This window comes from Capra hircus, chromosome 25, assembly GCF_001704415.2.
Source record: "Capra hircus breed San Clemente chromosome 25, ASM170441v1, whole genome shotgun sequence".
Lineage (NCBI taxonomy): Eukaryota > Metazoa > Chordata > Mammalia > Artiodactyla > Bovidae > Capra > Capra hircus.
The window spans coordinates 32,521,191-32,548,920 of NC_030832.1; the positions used below are offsets into that span (position 1 = coordinate 32,521,191).

The 27,730-nt window shown below is 45.1% G+C and overlaps 1 protein-coding gene across 4 annotated transcripts in view; it reads left to right on the forward strand.

The window, feature by feature from the left end:
* Positions 1 to 27,730, forward strand: part of LOC102190194 (general transcription factor II-I repeat domain-containing protein 2) — a 48,470-nt gene that overhangs the window by 15,536 nt on the left and 5,204 nt on the right. Inside the window, exons 2-13 of one of the 4 annotated variants that reach the window (XM_018040746.1) lie at positions 1,191 to 1,294; positions 2,413 to 2,551; positions 7,749 to 7,874; positions 9,974 to 10,157; positions 10,694 to 10,722; positions 12,098 to 12,152; positions 12,474 to 12,517; positions 16,531 to 16,608; positions 22,785 to 22,841; positions 24,263 to 24,325; positions 25,951 to 26,028; positions 26,325 to 26,408. In XM_018040746.1, coding sequence (XP_017896235.1) covers positions 1,191 to 1,294; positions 2,413 to 2,551; positions 7,749 to 7,874; positions 9,974 to 10,157; positions 10,694 to 10,722; positions 12,098 to 12,152; positions 12,474 to 12,517; positions 16,531 to 16,608; positions 22,785 to 22,841; positions 24,263 to 24,325; positions 25,951 to 26,028; positions 26,325 to 26,408 — 1,041 coding nt within the window. The remainder of the gene's footprint in view (positions 1 to 1,190; positions 1,295 to 2,412; positions 2,552 to 7,748; positions 7,875 to 9,973; positions 10,158 to 10,693; positions 10,723 to 12,097; positions 12,153 to 12,473; positions 12,518 to 16,530; positions 16,609 to 22,784; positions 22,842 to 24,262; positions 24,326 to 25,950; positions 26,029 to 26,324; positions 26,409 to 27,730) is intronic. The other 3 variants (XM_018040747.1, XM_018040748.1, XM_018040749.1) reach the window with 3 other exon arrangements.

The following is a 27,730-nucleotide window of genomic DNA, read 5'->3' on the forward strand; positions in this document are numbered from 1 at the left end:
CAGCTATTGCAGGGACAGGGCATGACAGATACTAATACACTGCATGCTGTATTTCAAAGAACTTTTTCTGGTGCTGCAGAAAATTTTTCAAAGAAGCTTTCTAATGCTCACTTGATATAGAATTTAGCAAAAATTAGCATGAGCCTTCATTGCAGAAGTCCTAACAGGAGAGGAAGGGAGGGGTTTTTTCTCTCTTCCAGCCTCTAGTACACAAACCCACTGCTCTCCTTTTTCTGTGTATGTGGGCTGGAATGTGGTGTCAGTCATCACAATGCTAGAATCAGACAAAACAATGCTGGATCAGTAAGAGACATTACCTTCTCTCCTCCTCACTTGAGAAATAGTTAAGCTGCCTCTCTAGTGTAATACCCGACTTCATTTAATGAAACACATGTCTAGGTTTAGTGGGAAATACACGATCTTAGGCAAATCATATTGTTGTTGTTCAGTCGCTCAGGCATGTCCGACTCTTTTTGACCTGATGGACTGCAGCACACCAGGCTTGCCTGTCCATCACCAACTCCCAGAGCCTGCTCAAACTCATGTCCATCGAGTCAGTGATGCCATCCAACCCTCTCATCCTCTGTCATCCCCTTATCCTCCTGCCTTCAATCTTTCCCAGCATCAATGTCTTTTCTAGTGAATCAGTTCTTTGCATCAGGTGGCCAAAGTATTGGAACTTCAGCTTCAACATCAGTCCTTCCAATGAATATTTAGGGTTGATTTCTTTTAGGATTGATTTGATCTCTTTGGAGTTCAGAGGATTCTCAAGAGTCTTCTCCAACACCACAGTTAAAAGCATCAATTCTTTGGCACTTAGCTTTCTTTGTGGTCCAACTCTCACATCCATACATGACAACTGGATCATATACTGTCCTTTTTTGGGGGGTGGGAGGTGCTCTGGGTCTTCATTGTGGCAAGCAAGCTTCTCTAGTTGCAGCATGCAGACTTAGTTGCCCCTTGGCTTGTGGGGCCTTAGTTCCCTGACCAGGGATCGAACCAGAGTTCCCTGCATTGGAAGGCGAATTCTTAACCACTAGATCACCAGAGAAGTCCCCATATACTGTTTTTAAGTGTCAGCTTTAAAGGAAGGTTTGAACTGGGTCACCTGTGAGGACCCTCCCAGTTCTCAACCAGTTGAGCAGGACACAGTTTCTACCACTCACTTTCTTAATACGTCTCTCTCCTAGGGATTATGGCGCAAGTTGCAGTGTCCACCCTGCCCATTGCAAATGAGGAGTCCTCGGAGAGCAGGATGGTAGTGACGTTCCTCGTGTCTGCTCTTGAGTCCATGGTGAGATGGTTTGCAATTCTATAAAACATCATCTGGTTGGATCACTGCTGAATTACGAAACACTTCACCAACACTTTTGACATTCAGCTACAGTGTTAAATCCTATTTGTGTACACATACCCTTTTTAAGAAAGAATGATGGGCTTGTCAGATAATTAAGAACTGTTTTCCTGCATTATGGATGGAATCGTATAAAGCTAAGCTCTCCAGATCTGAAAATTTAATGCAAGCATTTCTGTTACCTTGTTTGAAAATATTTTTTGTTTAAATTCAAAGGTCAATTAATAATCTATTTATATGCATCTATTTACATCCAAAGTATAAACTTTACCCAGTGGGTAAACATTTGAGGGGCAATTTACATAACCTCAGGGGCTTCTCTGGTGGCTCAGATGGTAAAGAATCTGCCTGCCATGCAGGAGACCTGGGTCTGATTGCTGGGTTGGGGAAAACCCCCTGGAGAAGGGAATGGCTGCCCACTCCAGTATTCTTGCTTGGAGATTTCCATGGACAGAGGAGCCTGGTGGACTATAGTCCATGGGGTCACAAAGAGTAGAACACAACTAACTAACTTACATAATCTCAAAGCATCTGATTACAAGATGCTTATGGATTAAAAAAAAGAACAATCAGGAACTTTATAAAAGTGGACAAACTTGACAGCTACCTCCTTAATCAAGTGACCAACAGGAACACGGGCAGAGGTGGGCCAGAGGGGCCTCTGGAGCTACCTGGTGGGAGGTACTCAGAAGCAGCAGTACTGCCTCCGAGACACTCATGCCTCTAAGGAGGGAGCGTCGGACAAACCCAAATTTCAGGACGCCTGGAAAATAGCTGCACTGCACTTCCATAAATGTCAGTCTCCTGCAAGACAAAGAAAGATGAGATCTGTCTGTCCCACATGGAAGGAGATTGGATAGACGGGACAGCAAACAGAAAGTGCAAGCCTGGATTGGATCCTGGACCAGGGGAAAATTAGCTAGGGATTTTTCTTGTGTGTGTGTGTGTGTGTGTGTGTGTGTGTAATTTTGTATTTTTTTCTTAAAGCAGACCTCCCTGGCCCCAAAAAATATGGATCCATCCATGTAGACAACATTTAACTCTGTGTTTCATTTCAGTGTAAAGAGCTGGCCAAGTCCAAGGCGGAAGTGGCCTGCATCGCAATGTATGAAGCGGACGTGTTTGTTATTGGAACAGAGAAAGGCCGTGCTTTTGTCAATGCCAGGACGGATTTACAGAAGGATTTTGCAAAATACTGTAGGTGTTAAGGATTTTATCCTTTGTATTCATAAATCTTAGAATATTTACAGGCAAGACTTATATATTGTTTTCTTCTAAGATGTCGTCATGGTGGCTCAGTGGAAAAGAATCTGCCTGCAATACAGGAGACCTGGGTTCTGTCCTTGGGTGGGAAGATCCTCTGGAATAGGGAATGGCCACCCACTCCAGTCCTCTTGCCTGGAGAATCCCATGGACAGAGGAGCCTGGCGGGCTACAGTCTATAGAGTCTCAGAGAGTCGGACAAGACTGAAGCCACTTTGCATGCACGCACGTTAAGGATGTTATCCTTTCTATTTATAAATCTTAGGATATTTGCAGGCAAGACTTGTGTGCTGTTTTCTTCTAAGATGTCATCAGCATTATCCTAAAAATGGTTTGGACACATCCCTTTGACCTAGCAAAACACTGAGTCCAAGACCTCTCCCGTTTTTGCTTACTGGCTCCAGGCAGGGAAGACCACCCTCCCAGCCGCTATCTGTTCTCAGTTCAGTTCAGTTCAGTCACTCAGTCGTGTCCGACTCTTTGAGACTCCATGAATCGCAGCACGCCAGGCCTCCCTGTCCATCACCAACTCCCAGAGTTCACTCAGATTCATGTCCATCAAGTCAGTGATGCCATCCAGCCATCTCATCCTCGGTCATCCCCTTCTTCTCCTGCCCCCAGTCCCTCCCAGCATCAGAGTCTTTTCCAATGAGTCAGCTCTTGGCATGAGGTGGCCAAAGTACTGGAGTTTCAGCTTTAGCATCATTCCTTCCAAAGAAATCCCAGGGTTGATCTCCTTCAGAATGGACTGGTTGGATCTCCTTGCAGTCCAAGGGACTCTCAAGAGTCTTCTCCAACACCACAGTTCAAAAGCATCAATTCTTCAGCACTCAGCCTTCTTCACAGTCCAACTCTCACATCCATACATGACCACAGAAAAAACCATCAGACGGACCTTAGTCGGCAAAGTAATGTCTCTGCTTTTGAATATACTATCTAGGTTGGTCATAACTTTTCTTCCAAGGAGTAAGAGTCTTTTAATTTCATGGCTGCAATCACCATCTGCAGTGATTTTGGAGCCCAAAGAAATAAAGTCTGACACTGTTTCCACTGTTTCTCCATCTATTTCCCATGGATTGATGGGACCGGATGCCATGATCTTCGTTTTCTGAATGCTGAGCTTTAAGCCAACTTTTTCACTCTCTCTTTTACTTTCATCAACAGGCTTTTTAGTTCCTCTTCACTTTCTGCCATAAGGGTGGTGTCATCTGCATATCTGAGGTTATTGATATTTCTCCTGGCAATCTTGATTCCAGCTTGTGTTTCTTCCAGTCCAGCGTTTCTCATGATGTACTCTGCATAGAAGTTAAATAAGCAGGGTGACAATATACAGCCTTGACATACTCCTTTTCCTATTTGGAACCAGTCTGTTGTTCCATGTCCAGTTCTAACTGTTGCTTCCTGGCCTGCATACAGATTTCTCAAGAGGCAGGTTAGGTGGTCTGGTATTCCCATCTCTTTCAGAATTTTCCATAGTTTATTGTGATCCACAGTCAAAGGCTTTGGCATAGTCAATAAAGCAGAAATAGATGTTTTTCTGGAACTGTCTTGCTTTTTCGATGATCCAGCGGATGTTGGCAATTTGATCTCTGGTTCCTCTGCCTTTTCTAAAACCAGCTTGAACATCAGGGAGTTCACGGTTCATGTATTGCTGAAGCCTGGCTTGGAGAATTTTAAGGATTACTTTTCTAGCGTGTGAGATGAGTGCAATTGTGTGGCAGTTTGAGCATTCTTTGGCATTGCCTTTCTTTGGGATTGGAATGAAAACTGACCTTTTCCAGTCACAAACGGGGTGACAATATACAGCCTTGACGTACTCCTTTCCCTATTTGGAACCAGTCTGTTCTAGAACCTCTTCAAATCTTTTTGACTCTCTTTCGCCCCCTGGTGTCCCCCCGCAGAACGGCAGCTCTGAATTAAGTCGTGTGCTCTGAGTCAGGCAAGACAGAAATCAGTTCCTCCAGCAACTCCCAGACGAGCCAGAAGGTTGAACACACAGTCCACTCTTGTGTTTGCACCCCAAGGGAGGAGGCTCAGACTGAGGGATTCCTTCCCAGCTGCTCTGCACTATGCCACGTAGAAGGAGAGGCGCACACAGGCACACCAAATGCCGAGAACCTTCCTGCGCCTGTGCTGAAGTCTCTTCTTGGTTTTCCAGTGGCTGGGGTGCCGTAGCTTCTCAGGTGGTCAGCAGTTCTCACAGCGGTGTTCTGCTCCGTCTGTTGTTAATTTGGTGTATCCGTGGAAGAAAGAAGGCCTGTTGCTTCCTAGTCTGCTATCATGCCAACATCATTCTCCTTGCTTTTGTTTTTGAAGAATTTTTTTTTTTTTTGGATTGAAGAATAGTTGACTTTACAATGCTGTGTTAGTTCCAGGTGTACAGTAAAGTGATTCAGTCATACCTATGTTTATATATTTTTTCAGATTGTTTTTCATTGTGGGTTATTGAATACAGATCCCTGGGCCACCGTACAGTAGGTTCCTATTGCTTTTTGAAGACTGTTTTTCACTTGCTATGAAACCTCCTGGCTTGACAGTTTTTTCCTCTCCAGGCTTTTTTTTTTTTTTTGGCCATGCCACAAAGCTTATGGGATCTTAGTTCCCCAACCAGGAATTGAACCTGCGCCCTCGGCAGTGAAAGCATGGCATCCTAACTGCTGGACTGCCGGAAAATTTCCTTCCTCCAGCCCTTCAGATGTTTCCCTTCCATTGTCTCCTGGCTGCCACTGTTTTAGATAGCAAAATTAGGTTAGAATTCTTATTTTTGTTCCCTTGGAGGCAATGCATGTTTTTCCCTAGCTCTGTCCCATCTTTGGTTTTTAGCGATTTGACCATGGAATGCCCATTCATGACCTTATTTGCTTCTGCCTCACTCGGGCTGTGCAGTCTATTGGATCTGCAGGTTGGCGTCTCCGTCAACAGTGGGTGTTTCCGGCCATCATCTCATCAAATATTTACTCCAATTCTCTTCATTTACACAGAGAGGGGAAATTGCTCTTTATTGTCTCACAGGTCATTAAGGCTCTGTTCCTTTTGTGTGTGGGTGTCCCCTTTTTCTTTTTATATTCAAGCTTCAGATTGGAGTTTCTACCGGCGTTTCTCTGAGGACACTGGTTCTTCCTCCTGCCATATCTGGGGCACTGTGCATCTGGGGAGATTTTAATTTCCAACTGTTTTCCACTTCTAAAACTCCATTCTCTTTCTTCTTTCTCTGGTTAGCATTTTCATTTCTCTGTTGGAATTCCCCTTATATTCATTTGTTGTGTTCACCATGGCTATATAAAGTCCTTCGTGTGTTTATAGCAGTTGTCTTAAGTCCTTATTTGGTCATTTCAACTGAGTCATTAGTGGTTCTGAGTCTATAAATTGCTATTTTTCTCTTTTGATCATGGGTCACATCTTCCTGCTTCTTCACATTTCTACTAATTGTGTGTGTGTGTAGCTTGTGTTTTGTTTTGTTTTGTTTTGTTTTCGCTGTGCTGTACAGCATGTGGGATCTTACTTCCCCAAGCAGGGATTGAACCCATGCCGCCTGCATTGGGAGCCCAGAGTCTTGACCACTGGGCCGCCAGGGAAGTCGCTACTAATTTTAAATTTCATACCGGGTATTATGCATGCTCTGTTGTAAAGGTCTGCTAAATAAAACTGCATTTTGTTCTGGCAGGCAGGTCACCTGGTCCCCATGTGGACAAGTGATGCCCTTGGCCCTGGAGCATCCATCCCTCTTAGTCTCGGAGGGAGGCCCCTCCTCCTAAGATGTGCCCCTTAGTTTTACAAAGTGTTCAACAAGCTTCCCAAACCCGGCGAATCCTATAACCCTGTTTAAATATGTTTAAACCCTGTTGGCTGTTAAATCTCTGCTAAACAATTAAGCTTCCAAACGTTGCTTCTACTGAAAGCCTCACCCTGTGCTTGCATAGTTGGAGAACCAGTTGAGGCTTCTCTGGTGGCTCAGATGGTAAAGAATCCGCCTATAATGCAAGAGACTTGGGTTCGATCCCTGGGCCGGGAAGATCCCCTGGAGGAGGAAATGGCAACCCATTCCAGTATTCTTGCCTGGGAGATCCCATAGACAGAGGAGCCTGGCGGGACTACAGTCCGTGGGGTCGCAAAGAGTGGGACACAACTTAGCAACGATAACAACAACAAGAATCCGAGGGAAGTTGCTGTGATGATATTGGGTCTCCCACCTCGTGACTCACTCTTCTCCAGAACTTCCGCTTCAGTGTCTAACCACAGCGGCAGTCCCGACCTGTGATGTAGATGTCCTCATTTCAACAAGTCTGCTGCTGTTAGTGCCCAGGCACTCAGTGGTGTCCGACTCTTTGCGGCCCCATGGACTGTAGCCCACCAGGCTCCCCCGTCCATGGGATTCTCCAGGCAAGAATGGAGTGGGTTGCCATTTCCTCCTTCAGGGAACTTTCCCGGCCCAGGGATCTTGCGTCTTCTGCGTTGGCAGGCAGATTCTTTACCCCCAGCTGCTTTTTGGTTAAGCTCTATTTCCCTCGGAACCCCACGGGAAGTAAAGAGTTCCCACAGGGGAAAAGCCAGGTCAGCATGCATCTCACTCCATGTGTTCTTCCCTTCTCTCAAGGACACCATTCCTTTCTGGTTTTGCCTGTTTCTGACTGTTCTTCAAAGCTTTCATGTAATCGGTCTTAGGACTTCCTTGGTGGTCCGATGGTTAAGACGCCATGCTTCCAGTGCGGGATGCATGGGTTCAATCCCTGATCAGGGAACAAGGATCCTACGAGTGTGGCCAAAAAAAGAAGTAATTCATCTTAAGATTTTGTTCAGAGCTTATCACTGCGGGGCTGGTCTTAAATCTCTCCATTTCTGAGGGTCTTCCTGCCTAGTGACTTGCAAACTCAGTAGTAAATAATTTTCTATGATATTTCCCTTTGAACTACTAAATTCTATTTCCTCATACGTTGAATTATTGATTGTTTATCCATAGAGTCATTTCAGAGGCTATCACCTTGTTATTTTACCCTATTTTTTTAATTAAAAGATCTTGTTTTATGTCAGTTCCTTTCCCCCTTTTTCCTTTCAGTACTGGAAGCATGGATATTAAGGAAATGTACTGTACAGATGCCTGGCTTCTGACTTTGTACTGATGGCTCATTCACAGGTGTTGCTGAAGGGCTGCAGGAGGTGAAGCCCCCAGGCCCCGCCAACGCCAGCGGGATGCAGGTTGATTCGGGAGAAACGGAAATCCTCAGAAAAGCTGTCGAAGACTATTTCTGCTTTTGTTACGGTAAAGCTCACCTTCGGCATTCATTCCCTGACTAGTTCACTACAGAAGATGGTGAGGTTGCTTAGTTGCTCGGTCGTGTTGGACTCTTTTGTGACCCCATGGACTGTAGCCGCCCCCAGGCTCCTCTATCCTTTGGATTCTCCAGGCAAGAATACTGGAGTGGATGGCCCTTTCCTTCTCCAGGGGAGCTTCCCGACCCAGGGATGGAACCCTCGCCTCCTGGACTGGCAGGTGGATTCTGTACTGCTGAGCCACTAGGGAAACCCACAAAGGTGGTATTCAGTTCAGTCGCTCAGTCGTGTCCGACTCTTTGTGACCCCATGAATCACAGCACACCAGGCCTCCCTGTCCATCACCAACTCCCAGAGTTTACTCAAACCCATGTCCATTGAGTCGGTGATGCCATTCAACCATCTCATCCTCTGTCCTCCCCTTCTCCTCCTGCCTTCAATCTTTCCCAGCATCAGGGTCTTTTCAAATGAGTCAGCTCTTCACATCAGGTGGCCAGAGTATTAGAGTTTCAGCTTCAACATCAGTCCTTCCAATGAACATCTAGGACTGATCTCCTTTAGGATGGACTGGTTGGATCTCCTTGCAGTCTAAGGGACTCTCAAGAGTCTTCTCCAACACCACAGTTCAAAAGCATCAATTCTTTGGTGCTCAGCTTTCTTTATAGTCCAACTCTTACACCCGTACATGACTACTGGAAAAACCATAGCCTTGACTAGACGGACCTTTGTTGGCAAAGATGGTATTAGAGATCATTTTATCAGCATGACTACATAAACCATCTCTAACATTAGAGAAATCCACATTTCCATCAAGCGACCAGCCAGTTAAGCACCAGACCAACTTGGTCTCTTCCCATTTGTCAGCCTTCAGTCTTTGTGGAGCCCCCTCCCCACGCCCATGTAGTTATGACAGATGTTCATGGTTGGTTCACACACCAGCCTCATCCTCATTGGTCTCCCCACAGGCCTGGAGACAGGAAATTTTTTTTAATTTATTTTTTAATTGGAGGAAAATTGCTTTGCAATGTTGTGTTGGTTTCTGCCGTACCACAACGTGAATCAGCCATAATTATACATATATCCCCTCCCTCCTGAGCCTCACTCCCCTGAGACGGTTTTTTTTTTTTTTTAATACCTACACAATGCTTTAGATAGGGGTGTTCCCAGGTGGTCCAATGGTTAAGAATCTGTGCTTCCGCTGCCAGGGGCGTGGTACTATGCCAGAAGTAACATCTAGCATGCCACACAGTGCGTTTAAAACACACACACACACAAAACAGAAAAGCACTTAAAAGCTAGATAACAAGGACGTCTGCAGGTATTATATTTGCATTAGAAGCCCATGAGCATCTTCAGGCCTGGCTCCTCTTTCCTATACAGCGGCATACATCTGTGTGACCTGCAGTGAGCATCTGTATTTGGGGACCCCAGCTAGGGGATCTTAGGGTCTCAGGTTATACTTCCCTATGAGAAATGGGGCTCTAGTACCATGGGGATGGCCAGCGGTGCAGAGAGACCGTCACAGCCCCAGGTGGCGACACGAGGCCTCGGCTCTCTACAGGCAAGGCCTGGTCTGCACCATGTGATACAGGGACAGGTAAGCTTTGGGCCAGGCCCCCATCCTCGGCTGGCAGCACCGTGAGTGACCATGCAGGGTGTTCCCTGAGGCCCTGGGTGCACCCGAGCGAGTACCCTGGATCGTGCAACCGCCAAGAGAAGAGACAAAAAGACCTGTTATTGTCTTTTCTTTCAGAAATGGATTATTTTTAGTTAGTTTACTTATTGAAATATAGTTGACTTGCCTTATATTAGTTTCCAGTGTACAACATACTGATTCAATGTTTTATAGATTATGCAACCTGTTATTTTCTCTTCTGTGAAGATTTAAAGGAAAACAGATTCTATGTATTCTTTTGGCCCTTTGATTGGAAATGTTACGAACTTGAGATATAGCAGCATGGGACACTTTAGGATTTTAATAAACTTTGGAGCCAAATGTCACCACCTGGGTTTATGGCATTAACTGAAATTGATGGTCAGGGTTTCTTATGCTCCTGTTGTTTAAAGATATCCTGCTAATGCTTCCAGGCAAAGCCTTGGGGACAACCGCCATGGTACCTGTTCCTTACGAGAAGATGCTGACGGACCAGGAGGCTATAGTGGTGCAGGGGCTCCCAGAAGGGATCCCCTTCCAACACCCTGAGAACTATGACCTTGCAACGCTGAAGTGGATTTTGGAGAACAAAGCGGGGATTTCGTTCCTCATCAACAGGTGACAGGCTCTCCCCCTTTTCTCACAGCTGGTTCATCTAAAGATAAACTGACAACTTAATTTCAGTTGGTTCAGTCTGTCCCATTGCATTTATTTATTGGGATTGTTGTATTTATCTAAATGGTTTGATGTATCTGTTTTTGACTGTGCTGGGGCTCCACTGCTGCATGGGCGTTTCTGTAGTTGTGGCGAGCAGGGGCTCCTCTCTAGTGATGCACAGGCTTCTCACTTCAGTGGCTTCCCTTGTTGCGAAACACCACCTCTAGGGCACGCGGGCTTCGGTAGCTGAGGCACATGGGCTCTAGAGCACAGACTCAGTAGCTATGGCGCACGGGCTTCATTGCTACACGGCCTGTGGGGTCCTCCCAGACCAGGGATGAAACCCATGTCTCCTGCGTTGGCAGGCAGATTTTTTTTACCACTAAGCCCCCAAGGAAGCCCCTGTCCCCTTACGTTTAGAAGTTGGTTCTTCAGATGTTTACTCTGTATGTCTGGTGTGTGCATGTCAGGTGTTAATTTATGGGGTTCTTTTGCAGACCTTTCCCGGGTCCAGCGAATCAGCCAGGTAAGTGACAGCTTCTCCTACTTGGTGACTGCCCAGGTTGCTTTTCTTAGTTAAAGTGCAAGTTTGGCACCTTCTAAAACTTGTTTAGGCTGTGCCTTTCCTGCATTGAGGAGGCCACCCCTGATCCCGGGACCTGGGGAGATGTTTGCAGGGACTCCCAGCTCGGGGAAGCACACACACCCAGCCCAGGAGCCGAGACACCAGCCTCCTCCAGCTTGCGAGCCAGCGGACTTCCGCTTCCAGCCTTCACAGGGCAGGAGACCTGCCTTGTCCACATGCATAGGAATGTGAGGAGGCTGGTCTTTGTGCACCAGCCATGGGCCAGGCGTCCTGGGCTTCAGGAGTAGGTCTGGGCTGTGTGGTATTCCTGTGTTTCTGAGATGTCTGTGAGAAGGAATGAGACTGTTCAGAGAACCAGGGGTGGCGACCGTGAGAGCCCTTGGGAAAGGGTTAGAATTGTGTGGTCAGAAGAGCTTCCCAGAGAAGCTGGCCCCCAAGATAAGCAGGGTCTTAACAGCTCGGTTCCCCCAGGAAGCCCATTCCATGTGGTCAGGCAGAAGGCTTGTGCAGGGTGCTGGAGACTACGTTTGGGAACCCAGGACCACTCATAATCTCCTCATAATGATGACGGGACCAAAAAAAGAAGCAGTCTTACCAGGAGCATTTAGAGATCCATCTACGCCCAATTCTTGTTTTCTCAGATCATTGTTCTGGATGTAGTTGGAAACCTTGGGTCATGAAAGGTTCATGAAAGACCAGGTCTAAAGAGAGTGTCGTGCTGGGCCTACCTAGGTGCAGAAACCAAGTGGCTGGGGTGGGCGGGGTCTCACTGTCCACAAGACGCACCTCGGGGTACAGACGGTGATGAGACACTCCTGTGCATGGACTGTTCACAGAGCAAGTATTTCTGGAGCAGTTGTGAGTTCCTGGGGGCCCAGCTCACCTTAAAGGAGGGACTGGAACGTGAGGGGTGGCTGGTGACCGCTGTCCCAGGTGGCTTGTATCATCCTTACAGAATAATGATAATAACCGCTGACACCTTCTGTGATGGACACTGGTCTAAGCACCTTGCATGGATGAATTAATCCTTACTCAAGCACCATCCTCAGATGAGGAAACTGAGGCACAGGGAGGCTTAGTAACCTGCTGGAGGTCACTCTGGCCCCTGTCTGCTGTTCAGCCCCCGTTGTGCCCACACAGGTGGCCCAGTCCTTGGGGGCTGCTTTGAGCTGGTCTCTCTGCTGCCCTTCTCTGATGACCTGGAACCTGGAGTTCAGTCCTCTCTGCATTTCCCTTCCCTTTATATGCTTTTGAATGTTGTCATGTTTCAAGATGCATGAAACCAGCTAGCGTGTGTCTTTTTACTCCTGCACAGGTGGGCCTGGGATGGTAACCGACACTGATGAGTCAGTGACATCACCAAGTGAAAGGTAAGGGACAAATAAAAAATTACCTCTACATCTAAACCCAGTGTGTTAGCCTTTAGAGTATGGAATGGCTTATTTTGTTACATATTCCTTATTCAAAGGGATATTTGGGATTATGAAACTATATTCTGCTGACACCTCTAACTTTCTTCATGGTGTCATTTAACTTTATGAAATTAAAGTCGAGGTAGCTGTGCCTTCAGTTTGATGAGGGGAGGGGAACCGTGACATCACGGAGATCTGGGGAGTGGGCTCAGTGTGTCCAGATGCCTGTGGGCAGTTCTTTTCCTGCCCATCTTGACCAGCGTTCCCTTCTCCTTTTAGCTGCACCCCCATCCGTGTGAAGACTGAACCCATGGAAGATTCTGGTATGTATACTGATGCTTGTAGAATAAGGTATTCAGCAGGTCATTATTTGACTCCTTTTAATACCCACTCCAGTATTCTGGCCTGGAGAATTCCACGGACAGAGGAGCCTGGCGGGCTGCAGTCCATGGGTCCCAAAGAGTCAGACACGACTGAGCGACTTTCACTTTCACTGCACATTTTACGTAAAAATGGTACTTTCGGTAAATCAGGAATAGAGGGGAACTTCCTCAACTTGATAAAAAAAACTTCAAAAAACTGGTAGCTGACATCATATTTAATGGTGAGAAACTGTAATTTTTCCCACTAAGATCAGTAAGGATGTCCCCTCTCATCACTCCCATTCAATATCATACTGAAAGTCCTAGTTAATGCAATAAGACAAGAAAACTGTCAGTTTTATTCATTATTCCCAATCATATACCATATATTTCCTTTTCTTGACTTACTAAAATGTTATTGGGCTTCCCTGGTGGTTCAGACAGTAAAGAATCCGCCTGCAATGCGGGAGACCTGGGTTTGATCCCTGAGTTAGGAAGATCCCCTGGAAAAGGGAACGGCTACCCACTCCAGTATTCTGGCCTGGAGAAGTCCATGGACAGAGGATCCTGGCAGGCCACAGTCCATGAGGTCACTAAGTAGATATATTTGTAGGTAAAGTATTATTTTAATCGTATGGAAATTATAACTTGACTGTTAAATAGGTAAAAAAAAAGTCTTATACATTTGGAATTATGAATTTGATTTATGAATAAAGTATGAATAAACAACTTGTTTTATTGCTTTCTTACACTCTAATTTCTAAATGTTCTACAATAGACATGCATTACTATGATAATCTATATTGGCAGAAAAGAAATCCCTCTTTGATGGATAAGAGCAGTTAACCCCCATCCCTGCTTCTCCCACTTCTCAAAAAAGAAAAGAAAAAAGAAAAATGGCATTAAGGGAAAATGTTAAAGGTTAAAAATAGAAAAAAATTTTAAAGTCAAATGTTTCATCAAGGGATGGAAAAATTTTGAAAGCATTAGAAGTTAAAAGCTTAGGCAGCCTAAAATAAACAAGTACATAAAACTAACGCTCAAACCTCAGAAAGATAAAGATGAATGCAAACTGGCTATAATGGAGTAAAGGGTTTCCCTGGTGGCTCAGCAGTACATAACCTGCCTGCAATGCAGGAGACAAGAATTTGATCCCTGGGTCAGGAAGATCCCCTAGAGAAGGAAGTGGCAACCCACTCCAGTACTCTTGCCTGGAGAATCCCATGGACAGAGGAGCCTGGAGGCACACAGTCCCGGGGGAAGAAAGAATTGGACACGACTTAGTAACTAAACCACCTACTACCATAAGGGGGTAAAACTAGAATTTAATAATGTTTAGAAAAGCAATCTAAAAATAAACAGTTCCAAACTTCCAAAAGTTAAAATTAAGCATGAGAGAATCTAAAAGAAAAATATTCAATATTAAGAATACATGTAGAGGAAAGGCAAAGAGAGACTTTATCTTCAGTGAAATGGAGGTCAGAGCATCCACCTTTCTGAAGGTGTCAGGGTGTGGTTTGCACCCGGCTGCCTCCCCCAGTCCCTCGGGGCAGGAGAGCCTGACCCCTCCCTTGTCATACACCAGGGTCACTCCTGTCTACATGGAAATGTGTGCTTGGTGGAAGCTCCACCTTAAATATCATGGTCTGAAAAATAAGAGTGCTTGCCCACTGTAGTTATTCTAGGTAAAACCAACACAAGTCAACGAGGAGCCGAGGATTTCCGCTGGCAGAATTCAGCTGTGTAGTCTTCATCCCCCTTATACGTGATGCCCCTTTAATCTTAGGGATGTGTGTGTTCTCAGTCATGTCCACTCGTTGTGACCCTATGGACTGTCGCCACCAGGCTCCTCTGTCCATGGGCTTTCCCAGGCAAGAATACTGGGGTGGGTTGCCATTTCCTCCATCAGGATATCTTCCTGATCCAGGGATCAAACCCTCATCTCCTGTCTCTTGCATTACAGGCGGATTCTGTACCGCTGAGCCAGAGAAGCCCCTCTAATCTTAGCCATGATGCATTTCAGATACATTCTGCCTGTGTCTCTGTTGGTCACGGAGAATTCAAAACCCCCAAGCCACAGTCTCCTGTCAGAAACCGGGAAAACAGATGGGATGAGAGTGAGCGGTTGTTAGCCCTCCCTGAGGGGGGCCCTTTCACGGAACCATGCCCCCTCCCGGCCCCCGCCTCCCTCTCCTTCCTCACCAGCTGTAGCATGGATGAGCCATTCCCATTGGCCTTAAAATAGGCCTCTTTTGTTGAGGTCTCTCTTTGGAGATGTGGTTCCCTTTAAGATACAATATGTGTTCCCTAATAATGTGACTTTCTGCTGTGAATTTCATGGTATGGATCGCTTCCAGCTGCCTACAGGCTTCTGAGAGCTGACCATCCCTTGGCCTTACTTCCCCCAATGTCTGTGTAGCACCTGGCGCAGCGAACAGCTGTTTAAACGGGTTTTGCCTTTTGAATGTCCCCCTCCCCCTCCTCACGTGTTGAGGAAAAGCTGAAGCCAGCCTGTTTTCATTACCATTTCAAACACATTCTGCATTCCGCAGCATCAAATCTGCTTTCAGTTGCCTGCATTGAACGGGAGTTTTTCTTTGACAGCCCAGCCATCACATATTTATCAGATGTTTGTGAGTAGAGGCATTAGCGTCTAATCAACTTGGAAGTTGTACCTAAAAGTTTGACTGTAAGTTACAAAAGCTATACACATTTCAAACAAAAATTCAGGCTGGTGATATGTGAAAAATGAGAGTCGCTCTGTCGTGTCAGACTCTTTGAGACCCCGTGGACTATTCAGTCCTTGGAATTCTCCAGGCCAGAACGCTGGAGTGGGTAGCCTTTCCCTTCTCCAGGGGATCTTCCCAACCCAGTGATCAAACCCAGGTCTCACGCATTGCGGGTGGATTCTTTACCAGCTGAGCCACCAGGGAAGCCCTTTTGATAATCACATTCTTTAATACCCCATCTCACTATCCCTATGCCAACAGAGCTGTTCATTTCAGAAGGCCCCCCACCCCGACCCCAGAACTTGTTAATTAATGGTGAACAGTGAAATCCCAAGCTGTGTCACAATTACTGATTTTGCCTCTGTTAACTTTCACAGATTGTATGTATACTTCAGTATCAGTTATCTATTGCAGTATAAAAGACCGCCTGCACCCCAGAACCTAGTGGCTTCAAACCGTGATTCCGTCTTTCTCACACATCTGTGTGTGGACCAGGCCGTCCTCCGGGCTGGGCTGGCCATCCTCCTGGGTCGAGGCCTCAGGCAGCAGAGCTGGCTCTCTCTCCTCTGAGCCTCACATCCTCCAGGTTCATTCACAGGCCACTCTGCAGAGGTGGCAGGCCCAGGCACATTTCAAGCCTCTGTCTGCATCCCATTGGCTGAAGCAAGTCACATGACCAGCCCCAGGTTTACAAGGGGGGGTAGTTTTCCACTTGGAGAAAACAGGAGTGGGAAAGTTAGGTTGCATCAGGCGTGTATACTGGCATGGGAGGCTTCTGTGGTGAATTTTTGCCATCTCCCACACCTTTCCCTGATTAAGCCTTTTGGTTTTACTAATGTAGTTTCCCCAGGTTTTGACATTCATCCTGTTGTAGTAAGTAAATTAAGATAATCTGTGCCAATTCAGGCCCCATTACAGAAGAAGATTTATAGTATTTCATGTAAATACATGTACATATTCAGCCATCTTGAAAGGGAAAATCTCTCCAAACTGGGAACTAGACCTCTTTCTCCTTCTCTTCTTTTCCTTCCTCCCTCCGTCTTTCATTCCTTTTAGGCTGTGTTTTTATATTTTTATGTAGATTAACCCATTGGTTCATAGTGCCTGAGCTACAAGTTCTTTTGCTGACTGCAGTGTTACTGTGTTAATCCAACCTGCATTAAACAACCTGGAAGGTATATTAGCTGGTCACATCTCTGTTGGTGAGTTTAACACATCCTTTTATAATTTCCATTGAATTCCAAGGTATTTCACTGAAAGCAGAAGTTGTGTCAGTCAAGAAAGAATCAGAAGATCCTAATTACTATGAATATAGTATGCAAGGTAATACCATTTTATAATAACTTTCTTCTCTAAAAGTTATCTGTGATGAAAGGTTTTAATTAGTGCTCATCTGAGCAAATAAGCAAAGAGTCATAAAGATCCATGTATACTTACGTAGAATCTGGCACAGTGCCATTAAGGTGAACAATTTCACAGTCGTAAAACAGATTGTATTAATATGTAGCCTGAATCCTTATGATTCTGGGCATACATGACTGTAAAGGTATTTCAGGCTGTGTTTTACTTGAGTTTGTCTATTAAATATTGTTTTCTGTGTTCTAAAATATTCCCCTCTTAAGCCACTTTTGTCCAGTCTGAGTTGCTGAGAAGATATTAAGATAAAAGAGATGGAGACAAAGTTAAGAAACTGAAGTGCCTTTTTTTACTAGAAAGGCAGAGTTCACTACCAGCACATAAGTTCAACAGGAAGAAGATGGTTGTTACCAAATGCACAAACATTCCAAAGGGGATACAGGTGGGGTGGTCTCTGGGGTTGGGTGGCTCTGTTCTCCACACAGAGACCAGAATCCTGCCGGCCCCCAGCTGATGATGATGGTTGATAGTCAGCTGGGGCCATCATGGTGACAGGACACCAACTTGTTGCTATGGCAACTGCACTGTGTTCAGGTCCTTTCTCCACCTTCCAGCTCCACTGCAGAGTGAAGGACGATTTGCAATTACATCCTCAAACATGATAAGATTGAAAATGTTTCCTACAAAATCGTAAACTTTGGAATTTCCCTGCAGCCTTACTTAGCTCAGTAAGTTTTACTAAAAAACACCTTTTCCAAAAGATCTAAAAGGCCCAGAGACCAACGGAAGTTCTGTTGTAATTGCTCTGTCGTGGGCCAACCCCACCCACCCTCTTCTGCCCCCTCCTGCCCTGTGCCCCGTGACCAGTCTCCTTACATCTGGGCAGAGGGGCAGAGGATCTCTTCTCAGCCCATCCCATACATCCTACCCCACCCCAATTGTGTATTCTTTGAAAGCTGGGATCCGTTCTCGTCTTTCCCCACTCACATTCTCTGTGGCTCCGGATCACCTGTAAAGTCCCAGTTCCCTTCCATGCTCCTATTGTTCCTCTTCTTTTTTGGCTACCCCATGAGGCACACAGGATCTTAGCTCCCTGAGAGAGAGAGTGAAGTAGCTCAGTTGTGTCCGACTCTTTGCAACCCCATGAACGGTAGCCTGCCAGGCTCCTCCATCCATGGGATTTTCCAAGCAAGAGTGTTGGAGTGGATTGCCATTTCCTTCTCCAGGGGATCTTCCCAAACCAGTGATTGAACTTGGGTCTCCTGCACTGGAGGCAGACTCTACCTGAGCCACCAGGGAAGCCCGAGAAGTGAAAATTGCTCAGACCCCATGGACTACACAGTCCATGGAGTTCTCCAGCCAGAATACTGGAGTGGGTATCTGTTCCCTTCTCCAGGGGATCTTCCTAACTCAGGGATCAAACCCAGGTCTTACACATCGTGGGCAGATTCTTTACTAGCTGAGCCGCAAGGGAAACCCAAGAATACTAGAGTGGGTAGCCTCTCTCTTCTCCAGCAGATCTTCCCGACCCAGGAATCAAACGGGTCTCCTGCATTGCAGGCGGATTCTTTACCAACTGAGCAGAGCAGGGATCAAACCTGTGCCCCAGGCAGTGGAAGCTCAGAACCTTAACCGCTTGACCGCCAGGAAAGTCCCCCTCCTGCTCTTTCTGGTGTCCCCTCCTGTGTCATCTGCCTCCCCCACCATCACCCTCCCTCTGTTCTTCAGACACGTGCTCTGTCTGTGGTTCCTTGTACATGCCCTGAGTCCCCCTCCCACAGGGCTTTTATATAAGCTGATCCCTCGCTGAGGCTCCCCTTCCTATCCTGTAGACTTCTGAGCAGCATCCGCCTTCTTTCTGGGCACAGTCAGAACCTCAACTCCTGCAGGAGCTTCCAGCATTTAGTGTGACCTGCCGTGTTCTATTTTTGCTTTTTTTTTTTTGGCCACACCAAACAGCATGTGCCATCTTAGTGCCTTGACCAGGGATTGAAGCCATGCCCCCCACCCCCCCCGCATTGGAAGGGTGCAGTCTTAACTCCTGGACCGCCAGGGAAGTCTATATTGATGCTTTTGCCGAGGACTCCCTCAGCTAGTGGCGGGAAACACAGAATCTTACTCCCACCCTGGAGTCCCAAACCCGGGACTTTCTACATCCTGTCGGGACTTTCTGCATCCTGTACACTCAAATGTGCTTGCTGAATTTAGTGTGAAGAATCAGTGTAACATTTGTTTCTAAATGACTGTTGTTTCGAAACAACAGTCATTTAGAAACAAATTCTTGACTCCCAAGAATATATTTTTAAACTTAAATGATCAAATTGTGTACAATCAGGGATAGGATACTTACAGATTCTGCTCTAAAAAGCAACAGTGAAATAAATAAATCAGATGCGCCTGCAATCACTCTATTTTAACTTTTCAGAAAGAAGTACATTATTTGAAGAGAGATATTTACATTCAACGTATGACTTTATAGTCTTTCTCCTGGTTGGCTTGAAAACGACAGAACCATTCAAGACATCTTTGTAGAACAGCTTCCTTCTTGATACCAAAAAAGTTCCAGATTGTCTGACATCATGGATGATATTCCATTACACTGAATGTTTTTATAACCATTTAGGTTAAATACATGCTGAAGTATTGATATCTTTCTGTCTCCTTTAAGTAAGGGAGATAGTTTTAAATCCAAAAAGACAATCAGTGTGCCCTGCTCAGAATGGCAATTGGCCCCTAGGGAGCCCCCGGTGAAGTCAGCCGTGGCCCCACAAGTGCTCAGAAGCTACCCCCCAGCACACACACCAGGACTTCATGATCCATCTGCAACACAGACTTCTCAGCAGACCCCCGACACAACGTCTACACAGGTACATATAGTATCTGGCCCACGCGAAGCCCATGGAAGCCCCATAGGTCTTTTAGGTGTGCAGGGCCCCCATCTCTTCCCTGGAAATGAAGAACGCCCTGTGCAAGCTTTGCTGGGCTGTACTGCACCCAGGCTTCCTTGATGTGGATGGATGTCAGAGCATCACTACCATTCTGTCCTCTTCCCGGCCGACACGGCGTGATGTGGGGGGAAAGGCTTCCAGGACGGGGGAACAAGGTCAAGGTCAAGGAGCCCAAGAACAAGAAGTCCAAGGTCAAGGAATTAATGTAGCCTTTCCCAAAATATATCACTGCAATGCTGACCCTCTGCCTTCCTTTTCCACATTGAAATACTCCAAATATTGATTACACAGAGCCCAGCTGGATAATGCAGGATAATCTTTTCTGAAGGTTATCAATGAGGACACCTAATCCTATCTTCCCCTTGCCATATAACATAAAAATTCATGGGTTTTGGATATCTTTTTTTTGCAGCGGTGGGTGGGGGGGCATCTGCCTATCACAAATAGTAAACAATTGTACGCCAACAAATTGAGTCACCTAAATGAAATGGACAAACTACTGAAGCTGACTAAAGATAAAACACAAACTTTGAATAGTCACATAACAAGAATTTTGAATAGTCGTTGAAAAACTTCCTACAAACAAAAGCCCAGGATCAGATGACTTCACTGGTGAATTCTACCAAGTGTTTAAAGAATGTACACCAGAACTTCAAAAACCCTTACAGGAAATAGAGGAGGGAATACGTCTCGGCTCATTCTGTTAGGCCAGTATCACCCTGATACAAAAGCCAGACAAAACAACGCAAGGAAACTACAGAACAGTATCGCTTATTAACAGATAAACAAAAATCTTCAATAAAACAGTCGTAAGTTTATACATCCATACCTGTTGGGTATGTACCTCAGCCTCAGGCCTGCAAACCTTGAGAACAAAGAAAAAGCCCAGCGACAAAGCCATCAGTGGCTTATTGGACAAGGGACCTTACACAGCTGAAGCAAAGTCCTGGAGCAGCACCCACCTTGTGCAGCAAACGCCAGATGAGAAGTGACAGCAACCTTTGCTAACCCGGAGGAGGAGGCTCCCATTTACAGGGAGGAACTGACGTCTGATTGGCTCTTCGGTTACCGGGGAAACCAACAGTTGGGTAGGGGGCAAGCGAGGTAGGTAGTTACTAATTAAGCCGGAATTAAGAGGATGGAGGTAGCCCTGTGTGTGAAGCAGGGTCTGGTTGAGTGGGGAGATGTACTAAGAGCAAGAGAACGGCCATCTTGAACGGCCTGACCACAGAATCACCATACGGTGATTCCTAGGAAGGCAAGATTAGCTCAACGTACGGAAATCAATCAACAGAATAGCAACATAATGAATAAAGGACAAAACCCACACGATTGTCCCCATAGATGTAGGAAAAAGGCATTTGACAAAATCTAATACCTTTCATGATTTTTAAAAAACGCTCAAGAAACTAGGAACGGAAGGGAACTTTTTCATCATAATTAAGAGCATCTATTTAAAAACTTATATAGATCATGTCATACTTAAAGATTGAAGACTTTCCCCCTAAGACCGGGAACAAGACAAGTATGTCTGGGACTTCTTTGGTGGTCCACTGGTTAAGAATATGTCTGCCAGTGCAGGGGACATGGGTTTGAGCTCTGATTCAGAAAGGTCCCACGTGCTGCGGGGCAGCTAAGCTCGCGCACCACAGTTACTGAAGCGCCTGCACTAGACCCTGTGTTCCAAGAGAGAAACCACCGCAGTGAAAAGCCCGCACACCGCAAGGAAGAGTAGCCCCCATCTCTGCAGCGAGAGAAAGCCTGCACGCAGCAACAAAGACCCAGCACACTGAAAAACAATGATTAATTTTTTTTAATATGTCTGTTCTTGCCACTTCTTTTCAACATTGTCTTGGAGGTCCTAAGCAGAGCAGTTAGGCAAGATCAAAAAAGAAATCCAGATGTGTGTCTCCATCTGGAGCCAGAGGTCGGGAAAGACAAAGATCACAAACAGGGTAAATTATTAGCATTTTGCTATCTGAGTAAAGGGTAGATGGATCTTTTTTGTACTATTTTATTTTTACAACTTTCCCATAAGTTTAAAACTGAAAGTGAAAGTGAAGTTGCTCAGTCGTGTCCAACTCTTTGCGACCTGTGGACTATAGCCCACCAAGCTCCTCCATCCATGGGATTTAAACCTACTTCCAGTATAAACACATGCATGAGAATTGAGGAAACTTGAACAATGAGTAGATATGAGATGGTGATAAAGAATTATCTTCCCTGGTGGCTCAGATGGTAAAGCATCTGCCCACAATGCGGGAGACCCGGGTTCGATCCCTGGGTTGGGAAGACCAAGAATAATTGTTCATTGTGTGGGTCATCACGATATGGTGACGCTAACAGAAGAGAGATGGACTTCCTCCAGTGTAGGCATTTGCACACTGAATTCCGAGATTTACCCTGAACTACCAATGGGGGTAGTTACTTTTCTTCGCCGACAGAGTCCGTATACTCAAAGGTATGGTTCTTCCAGTGGTCGTGAGAGTTGGATCCTAAAGAAGGCTGAGCTTCAAACAATTGGTGCTCAAACTGTGGTGCTGGAGAAGACTCTTGAGGGTCCCTTGGACTGCAAGGAGATCAAACCAGTCCATCCTAAAGGCAACCAACCCTGAATATTCATGGAAGGACTGATGCTGAAGCTGAAGCTCCAGTACTTTGGCCACCTGATGCAAAGAGCTGACACATTGGAAGAGCCCCTGATGCTGGAAAAGACTGATGGCAGGAGAAGGGGATGACACAGGACCACATGGTTGGATGGCATCACCAGCTCAATGGACATGAGTTTGAGCAAACTCAGGGAGACAGTGAAAGACAGGAAGGCCTGGTGTGCTGCAGTCCATGGGTTGCAAAGAATCTGACACAACTGAGTGACTGAACAACAACCGGCCGGGGGGTGGGGGTGGGGGCACAGAAAGAATGACCTGAGTCGATGACTTGATGCTGGAGGATGGACAAATGGCCTCATTTCGCCTTCTCTCTGCTTTTCTATGTTTTAAGTTTTTCCAAAGCAAAGCTAGGTTAAGGGAAAAAAAACATAAAGGATCATTTATATGAATTCGATTTCAAGGAGTCTGTAAATATTTCGTGGGTATTCCTATGTGGGTCTTGAATTCTTTGCCTTAGTTTCAAATGATGTCTTTTTTAAAAATATGTGTTTCTGCCTATTTAATATATTGTTTGCTTTCCTTTCAGAGAGCCGTCATTCTTCTGCAGGCACTGAAGTAATAGAAATGGAATTACCAATGGAAGGTTAGAAAATTGAGGCATTCTCTCTCTTTTCAGTTTACAGTATTTTGCAGAGAATAAACTTTCTTAAAAGACCTTTTGGATATGAACCATATTTTAAAGTCTTTATTGAATTCGTTACAATACTTGCTTCTGTTTCATGTTTTGGGTTTTTGGCCCCGAGGCATTGTGGGATCTCAGCTCCCCGACCAGAGATCAAACCCGAAACCCCTGCGCTGGAAGGTGAAGTCTTAACCACTGGACTGCCAGGGGAGCCCCTTGTTTGATTTTTAAAAGCTTTCTATTTTATGCCAGTCCTTTCATTCTTTCTTTATTGACCGAACCACACGGCCTACCAGATTTCAATTCCCTAGCCAGGGATTAAAACCCATGCCATGGTAGTGAAAGCCCAGAATCCTAACCACTAGGCCACCAGAAAACTCCCTGAAACCTTTTTATTTTAAAGTAGTTAGAGTTCGATCCCTGGGTCAGGAAGATCCCCTGGAGAAGGAAATGGCAACCCACTCCAGTATTCTTGCCCGGGAAATCCCATGGACAGAGGAGCCTGGCGGGCTACAGTCCCTGGGGTCGCAAAGAGTCAGACACAGCTTAGCAACTGAACAGCAACAGATTGACAAGAAGCTGCAAGAACAGTGCACGCAGCCCAGTGCACCTTCATCCATTTTCCCCTATCTTATACGACGATAGTTCAAAATCAAAACGGTCTTGAGTTCTAGTCTTTCTTCTCTTGCTAACAATCAATTAACGTAACAAGTGACAGATCTTTCTAAAATGAGCCCATTGGGTGAGATAATCTAGCCAGGCTCTTGTCTGTATGTAGAACTTGTATGTTGTTGTTCGGTCGCTCAGTTGTGTCCAGCTCTTTGCAACCCCACGAACCGCAGCACACCAGGCTTCCCTGTCCTTCGCCATCTGCTGGAGCTTGCACAGACTCGTTTCCATTGAGTCTGGTGATGCCAACTTGATGTACATGTCATAATTCTTATCCAGCAGAAAACTCAACTATGAGTCCAAGTAATGATAGACCTTGAATCACTGGGGGGCTGCTGGCAGGATAAGAGAGGAGTGAATAGCTTTTGAAAAATCTCAATAATTCCCAACAACAACCAGAAAACACTGTTGCCACATGAATTCCATTAGCTCAAAGAGAAGAATATTCTGTGTCCCTTACTGTGGGTAACTTCGTATCATTTGCTCCCTGAAAGTTTCTTATCTCCCCTTATCCCTTGTAAGTTAAGGTAATCTTTTATTACTCTGTTATCCCTTTTAAAATTAAAATTACCTTTGTGTTTATACCTCTGTTTATTAAATATGAAATGCATTTAAAATGCCAGGATAAGCAACTTTGGGGGCAGAAGAGCAGTAAAATATTGGAACATGAGAATATGTAACAACGAGTGTCATTTTAGAAATTTTTTTTCAAGATTCTACTCAACTTGCCCCTTCAGAAACGAGTGAGGACCCTGGAGCTGAGGTGAAAATTGAAGGTTGGTTGCCAAAAGCCTTGCCGAATTCACACTGCTAAGTGTAGTTTTCCTTTTTCCTCAAAGGACTGCCCCAGGGAAAAGAGTGAAATCAATGTGTGTGTGTGTGTGTGTATGACCAGGGGAGGGAGGAGCAGTGTGGTGTGGCTCCTTATGTCCTTCTGAGGTCTTGCTCTCCAGTGTAGAATCTCAGATATCCAAATAGTTGATCGTTCAGAACACAGGGACTGAACTCTGCGTCCCTCAGAAAGGACTGCTGCTGCTGCTGCTAAGTCGCTTCAGTCGTGTCCGACTCTGTGCGACACCATAGACCGCAGCCCACCAGGCTACCCCGCCCCTGGGATTCTCCAGGCAAGAACACTGGAGTGGGTTGCCATTTCCTTCTCCAGTGCATGAAAGTGAAAAGTGAAAGTGAAGTCGCTCAGTCATGTCTGACTGTTAGCGACCCCATGGACTGCAGCCCACCAGGCTTCTCCATCCATGGGATTCACCAGGCTTCTCCATCCATGGGATTCTCCAGGCAAGAACACTGGAGTGGGTTGCCATTTCCTTCTCCAGTGCATGAAAGTGAAAAGGGAAAGTGAAGTCACTCAGTCATGTCCGACTCTTCGCGACCCCATGGACTGCAACCCACCAGGCTCCTCCGTCCATGGGATTCTCCAGGCAAGAACACTGGAGTGGGTTGCCATTTCCTTCTCCAGTGCATGAAAGTGAAAAGGGAAAGTGAAGTCGCTCAGTCGTGTCTGACTGTTAGCGACCCCAGGGACTGCAGCCCACCAGGCTCCTCCGTCCATGGGATTTTCCAGGCAAGAGTACTGGAGTGGGGTGCCAGCGCCTTCTCCGCAGAAAGGACTAGATAGGCTCATTTCATTTCTCGCATAGAACTTAAGGGAGCGTAGTGTCTGTCATTAGACCAGACTGTGATAATATCAGCTGCGCTTTTACTATTTAGCCCCATCTGAGCTTTTCCTTGACTGTCTTGTTACATCATTTCTCATGGGTCGTCTGCTTCTCAAGTGCTCTCTTGTACACACTCGTATGTCTTCCTCTCCTCACCCCTCCTTAAAATGAGAATAACAATAAAGGATTTTTTTTTCTTTTCCTTTGGCCAAGTCGCATGCAGGATCTTAATTCCTCAACCAGGGCATGAACCTGTGCCCCCTGCATTGGGGGCTTGGGGTCTGAACCACTGGACCGCTAGGGAAGTCCCAGGAAATATATTTTTAATCATTCTTCTTTTGAAATCAATTTAGACTGACTGTGAAGTATCAGGGGCTACAAACTAAGTAAAAGCCATAGTGTCCTTTCCCCTTTGACATGGACTCAAACGTCAATTAATGCCAAGCCAGCTTGTGATTCCACAGCTAAATATTCTCTGGAGTGTTAACAATTTAGTCTGGCTTGCTTTCTTTCTTTCTTTCTTTTTGTGGCCACACTGTGGTGCTTGCAGAATCTTAGTTCCCCATCCGGCATTGAACCTGGGCCGTTGGCAGGGAAAGCCTGAGTCACAATCGCTAGGTCACCGGGAATTCTCTCCTTGGGCCTTCTGATCAGAATGGCAGTTTGATAGTTTTAGAGCAGAAGTGGTCTAATTTTCTATAACTTCTAAATTTCAATTTCTGTTTAAGGAAACAGCAGTTCACCCAATATTACAAATTCTGCAGCAGGTGTTGAAGACCTTAACATCGTTCAGGTGACAGTCCCAGGTATAGAATTCTATCTGATTTTGTCATAATTTAGACTGTGTTTCATTTTGTTATATTTTAACCATTTTGTGACATGGGTTAATCTCTTGGGGCTATTTCTTTACTAAGTTCAACCTGTCAACTAAGGAAAGACATCTCTAATGCCTTAAATTTACAAATTTACAAAATGCTTACTTTTTGCTAAATGTAAATTGATAAGCCAGGTAAAGTATTTTCTCATGAGCTAATGGGGGTTTTCTCCAATGGCCTTATGGGGTTGGGGCCAAATACATTAACTTTTTTTTTAATTTTTTTAGATAATGAGAAGGAAAGATTGTCAAGCCTTGAAAAAATAAAACAACTAAGAGAGCAAGTCAATGACCTTTTTAGCCGAAAATTTGGTATGTTTTTATGTTGTTGCATATTCAGAGTTTTGACTATATTTGAAATATTTCTTTCTAACTGATTAAGAAATTGATCTTTCTCTTAAGGAGCTGTGATCAAAATTAGTGTGTGTTTTTACACGGAAACACTAATAACATAATAATAATAATAGCTAGCTTTTGGCCAATAGGCACATGAAGAGATGCTCAACATTATTAATTATTAGAGATATGCAACTCAAAATCACAATGAGGTACCACCTCACACCAGTCAGAATGGCCATCATTAAAGAAATCTGCAAATAATAAATGCTGGAGAGGCTGTGGAGAAAAGAGAACCCTTCTGCACTGTTGGTGGGAATAAGTTGGTGCAGCCATGTGGAGGATAACATAGGGATTCCTTCGAAAACTAAAAACAGAACCACCATATGATCCAGCATTTCCATTTCCTGGCATATATCCAGACAAAACTATAATTCAAAAAGATACGTGCACCCCTATGTTCGTAGCAACAGTACTCACAGTAGCCAAGACATGGAAACAGTCTAAATGTCCACCGACAGATGAACGGATAAGGAAGACCTAGTACCTGCGTCTGATGGAATGCTGCTCAGCCACAAAAAAGAATGAAATAATGCCATTTGCAGCAACATGGCTGCAACTAGAGATTGTCATGCTAAGTGAAGTAAGTCATAAAGAGAAAGACAAATACTATATGATATCACTTTCTGTGGAATCTAAAATAGGACACAAATGAACCTATCTGGGAAACAGAATCATGGACGTAGAGAACGCACTGGTGGTTGCCAAGGAGGGGGAGGCTGAGGGAGGGATGGAGCGGGAAGTTGGGGTTAGCAGATGTAAGCGTTTATAAATAGAATGGATAAACAGCAAGGTCATACTGTATAGCACAGAAAAATAAAGTCAATATCCTATGATAAACCATAGTGGAAAAGAATATTTTAAAAAGAAAATGTGTGTGTGTTATATATATATATAAAACTGAATCACTTTGCTGTACAACAGAAATTAACACATTATAAATTGATTATACTTCAATAAAAAATTGTTTTAAAAAGCTATCTTTATCAAATCATTATGTTGTATACCCAAAACTAATATAATGTTATATGTCAATTTTATCTCAATTTAAAAAATCACTACCATAGCTATCTTTGACTTACCGACTTCTTCCCATGGCTGAGTACTGTTTTTAGCGTTTGACCTGTGAGGAATCACCTAATCCTCAGAAACCCTTTTTAGGTAGATAATCCCTATTTCATGCATAGTGAGACCAAGTCTGCTATCCTACCCATTCCCAATTTCAAAAATCACTAAAA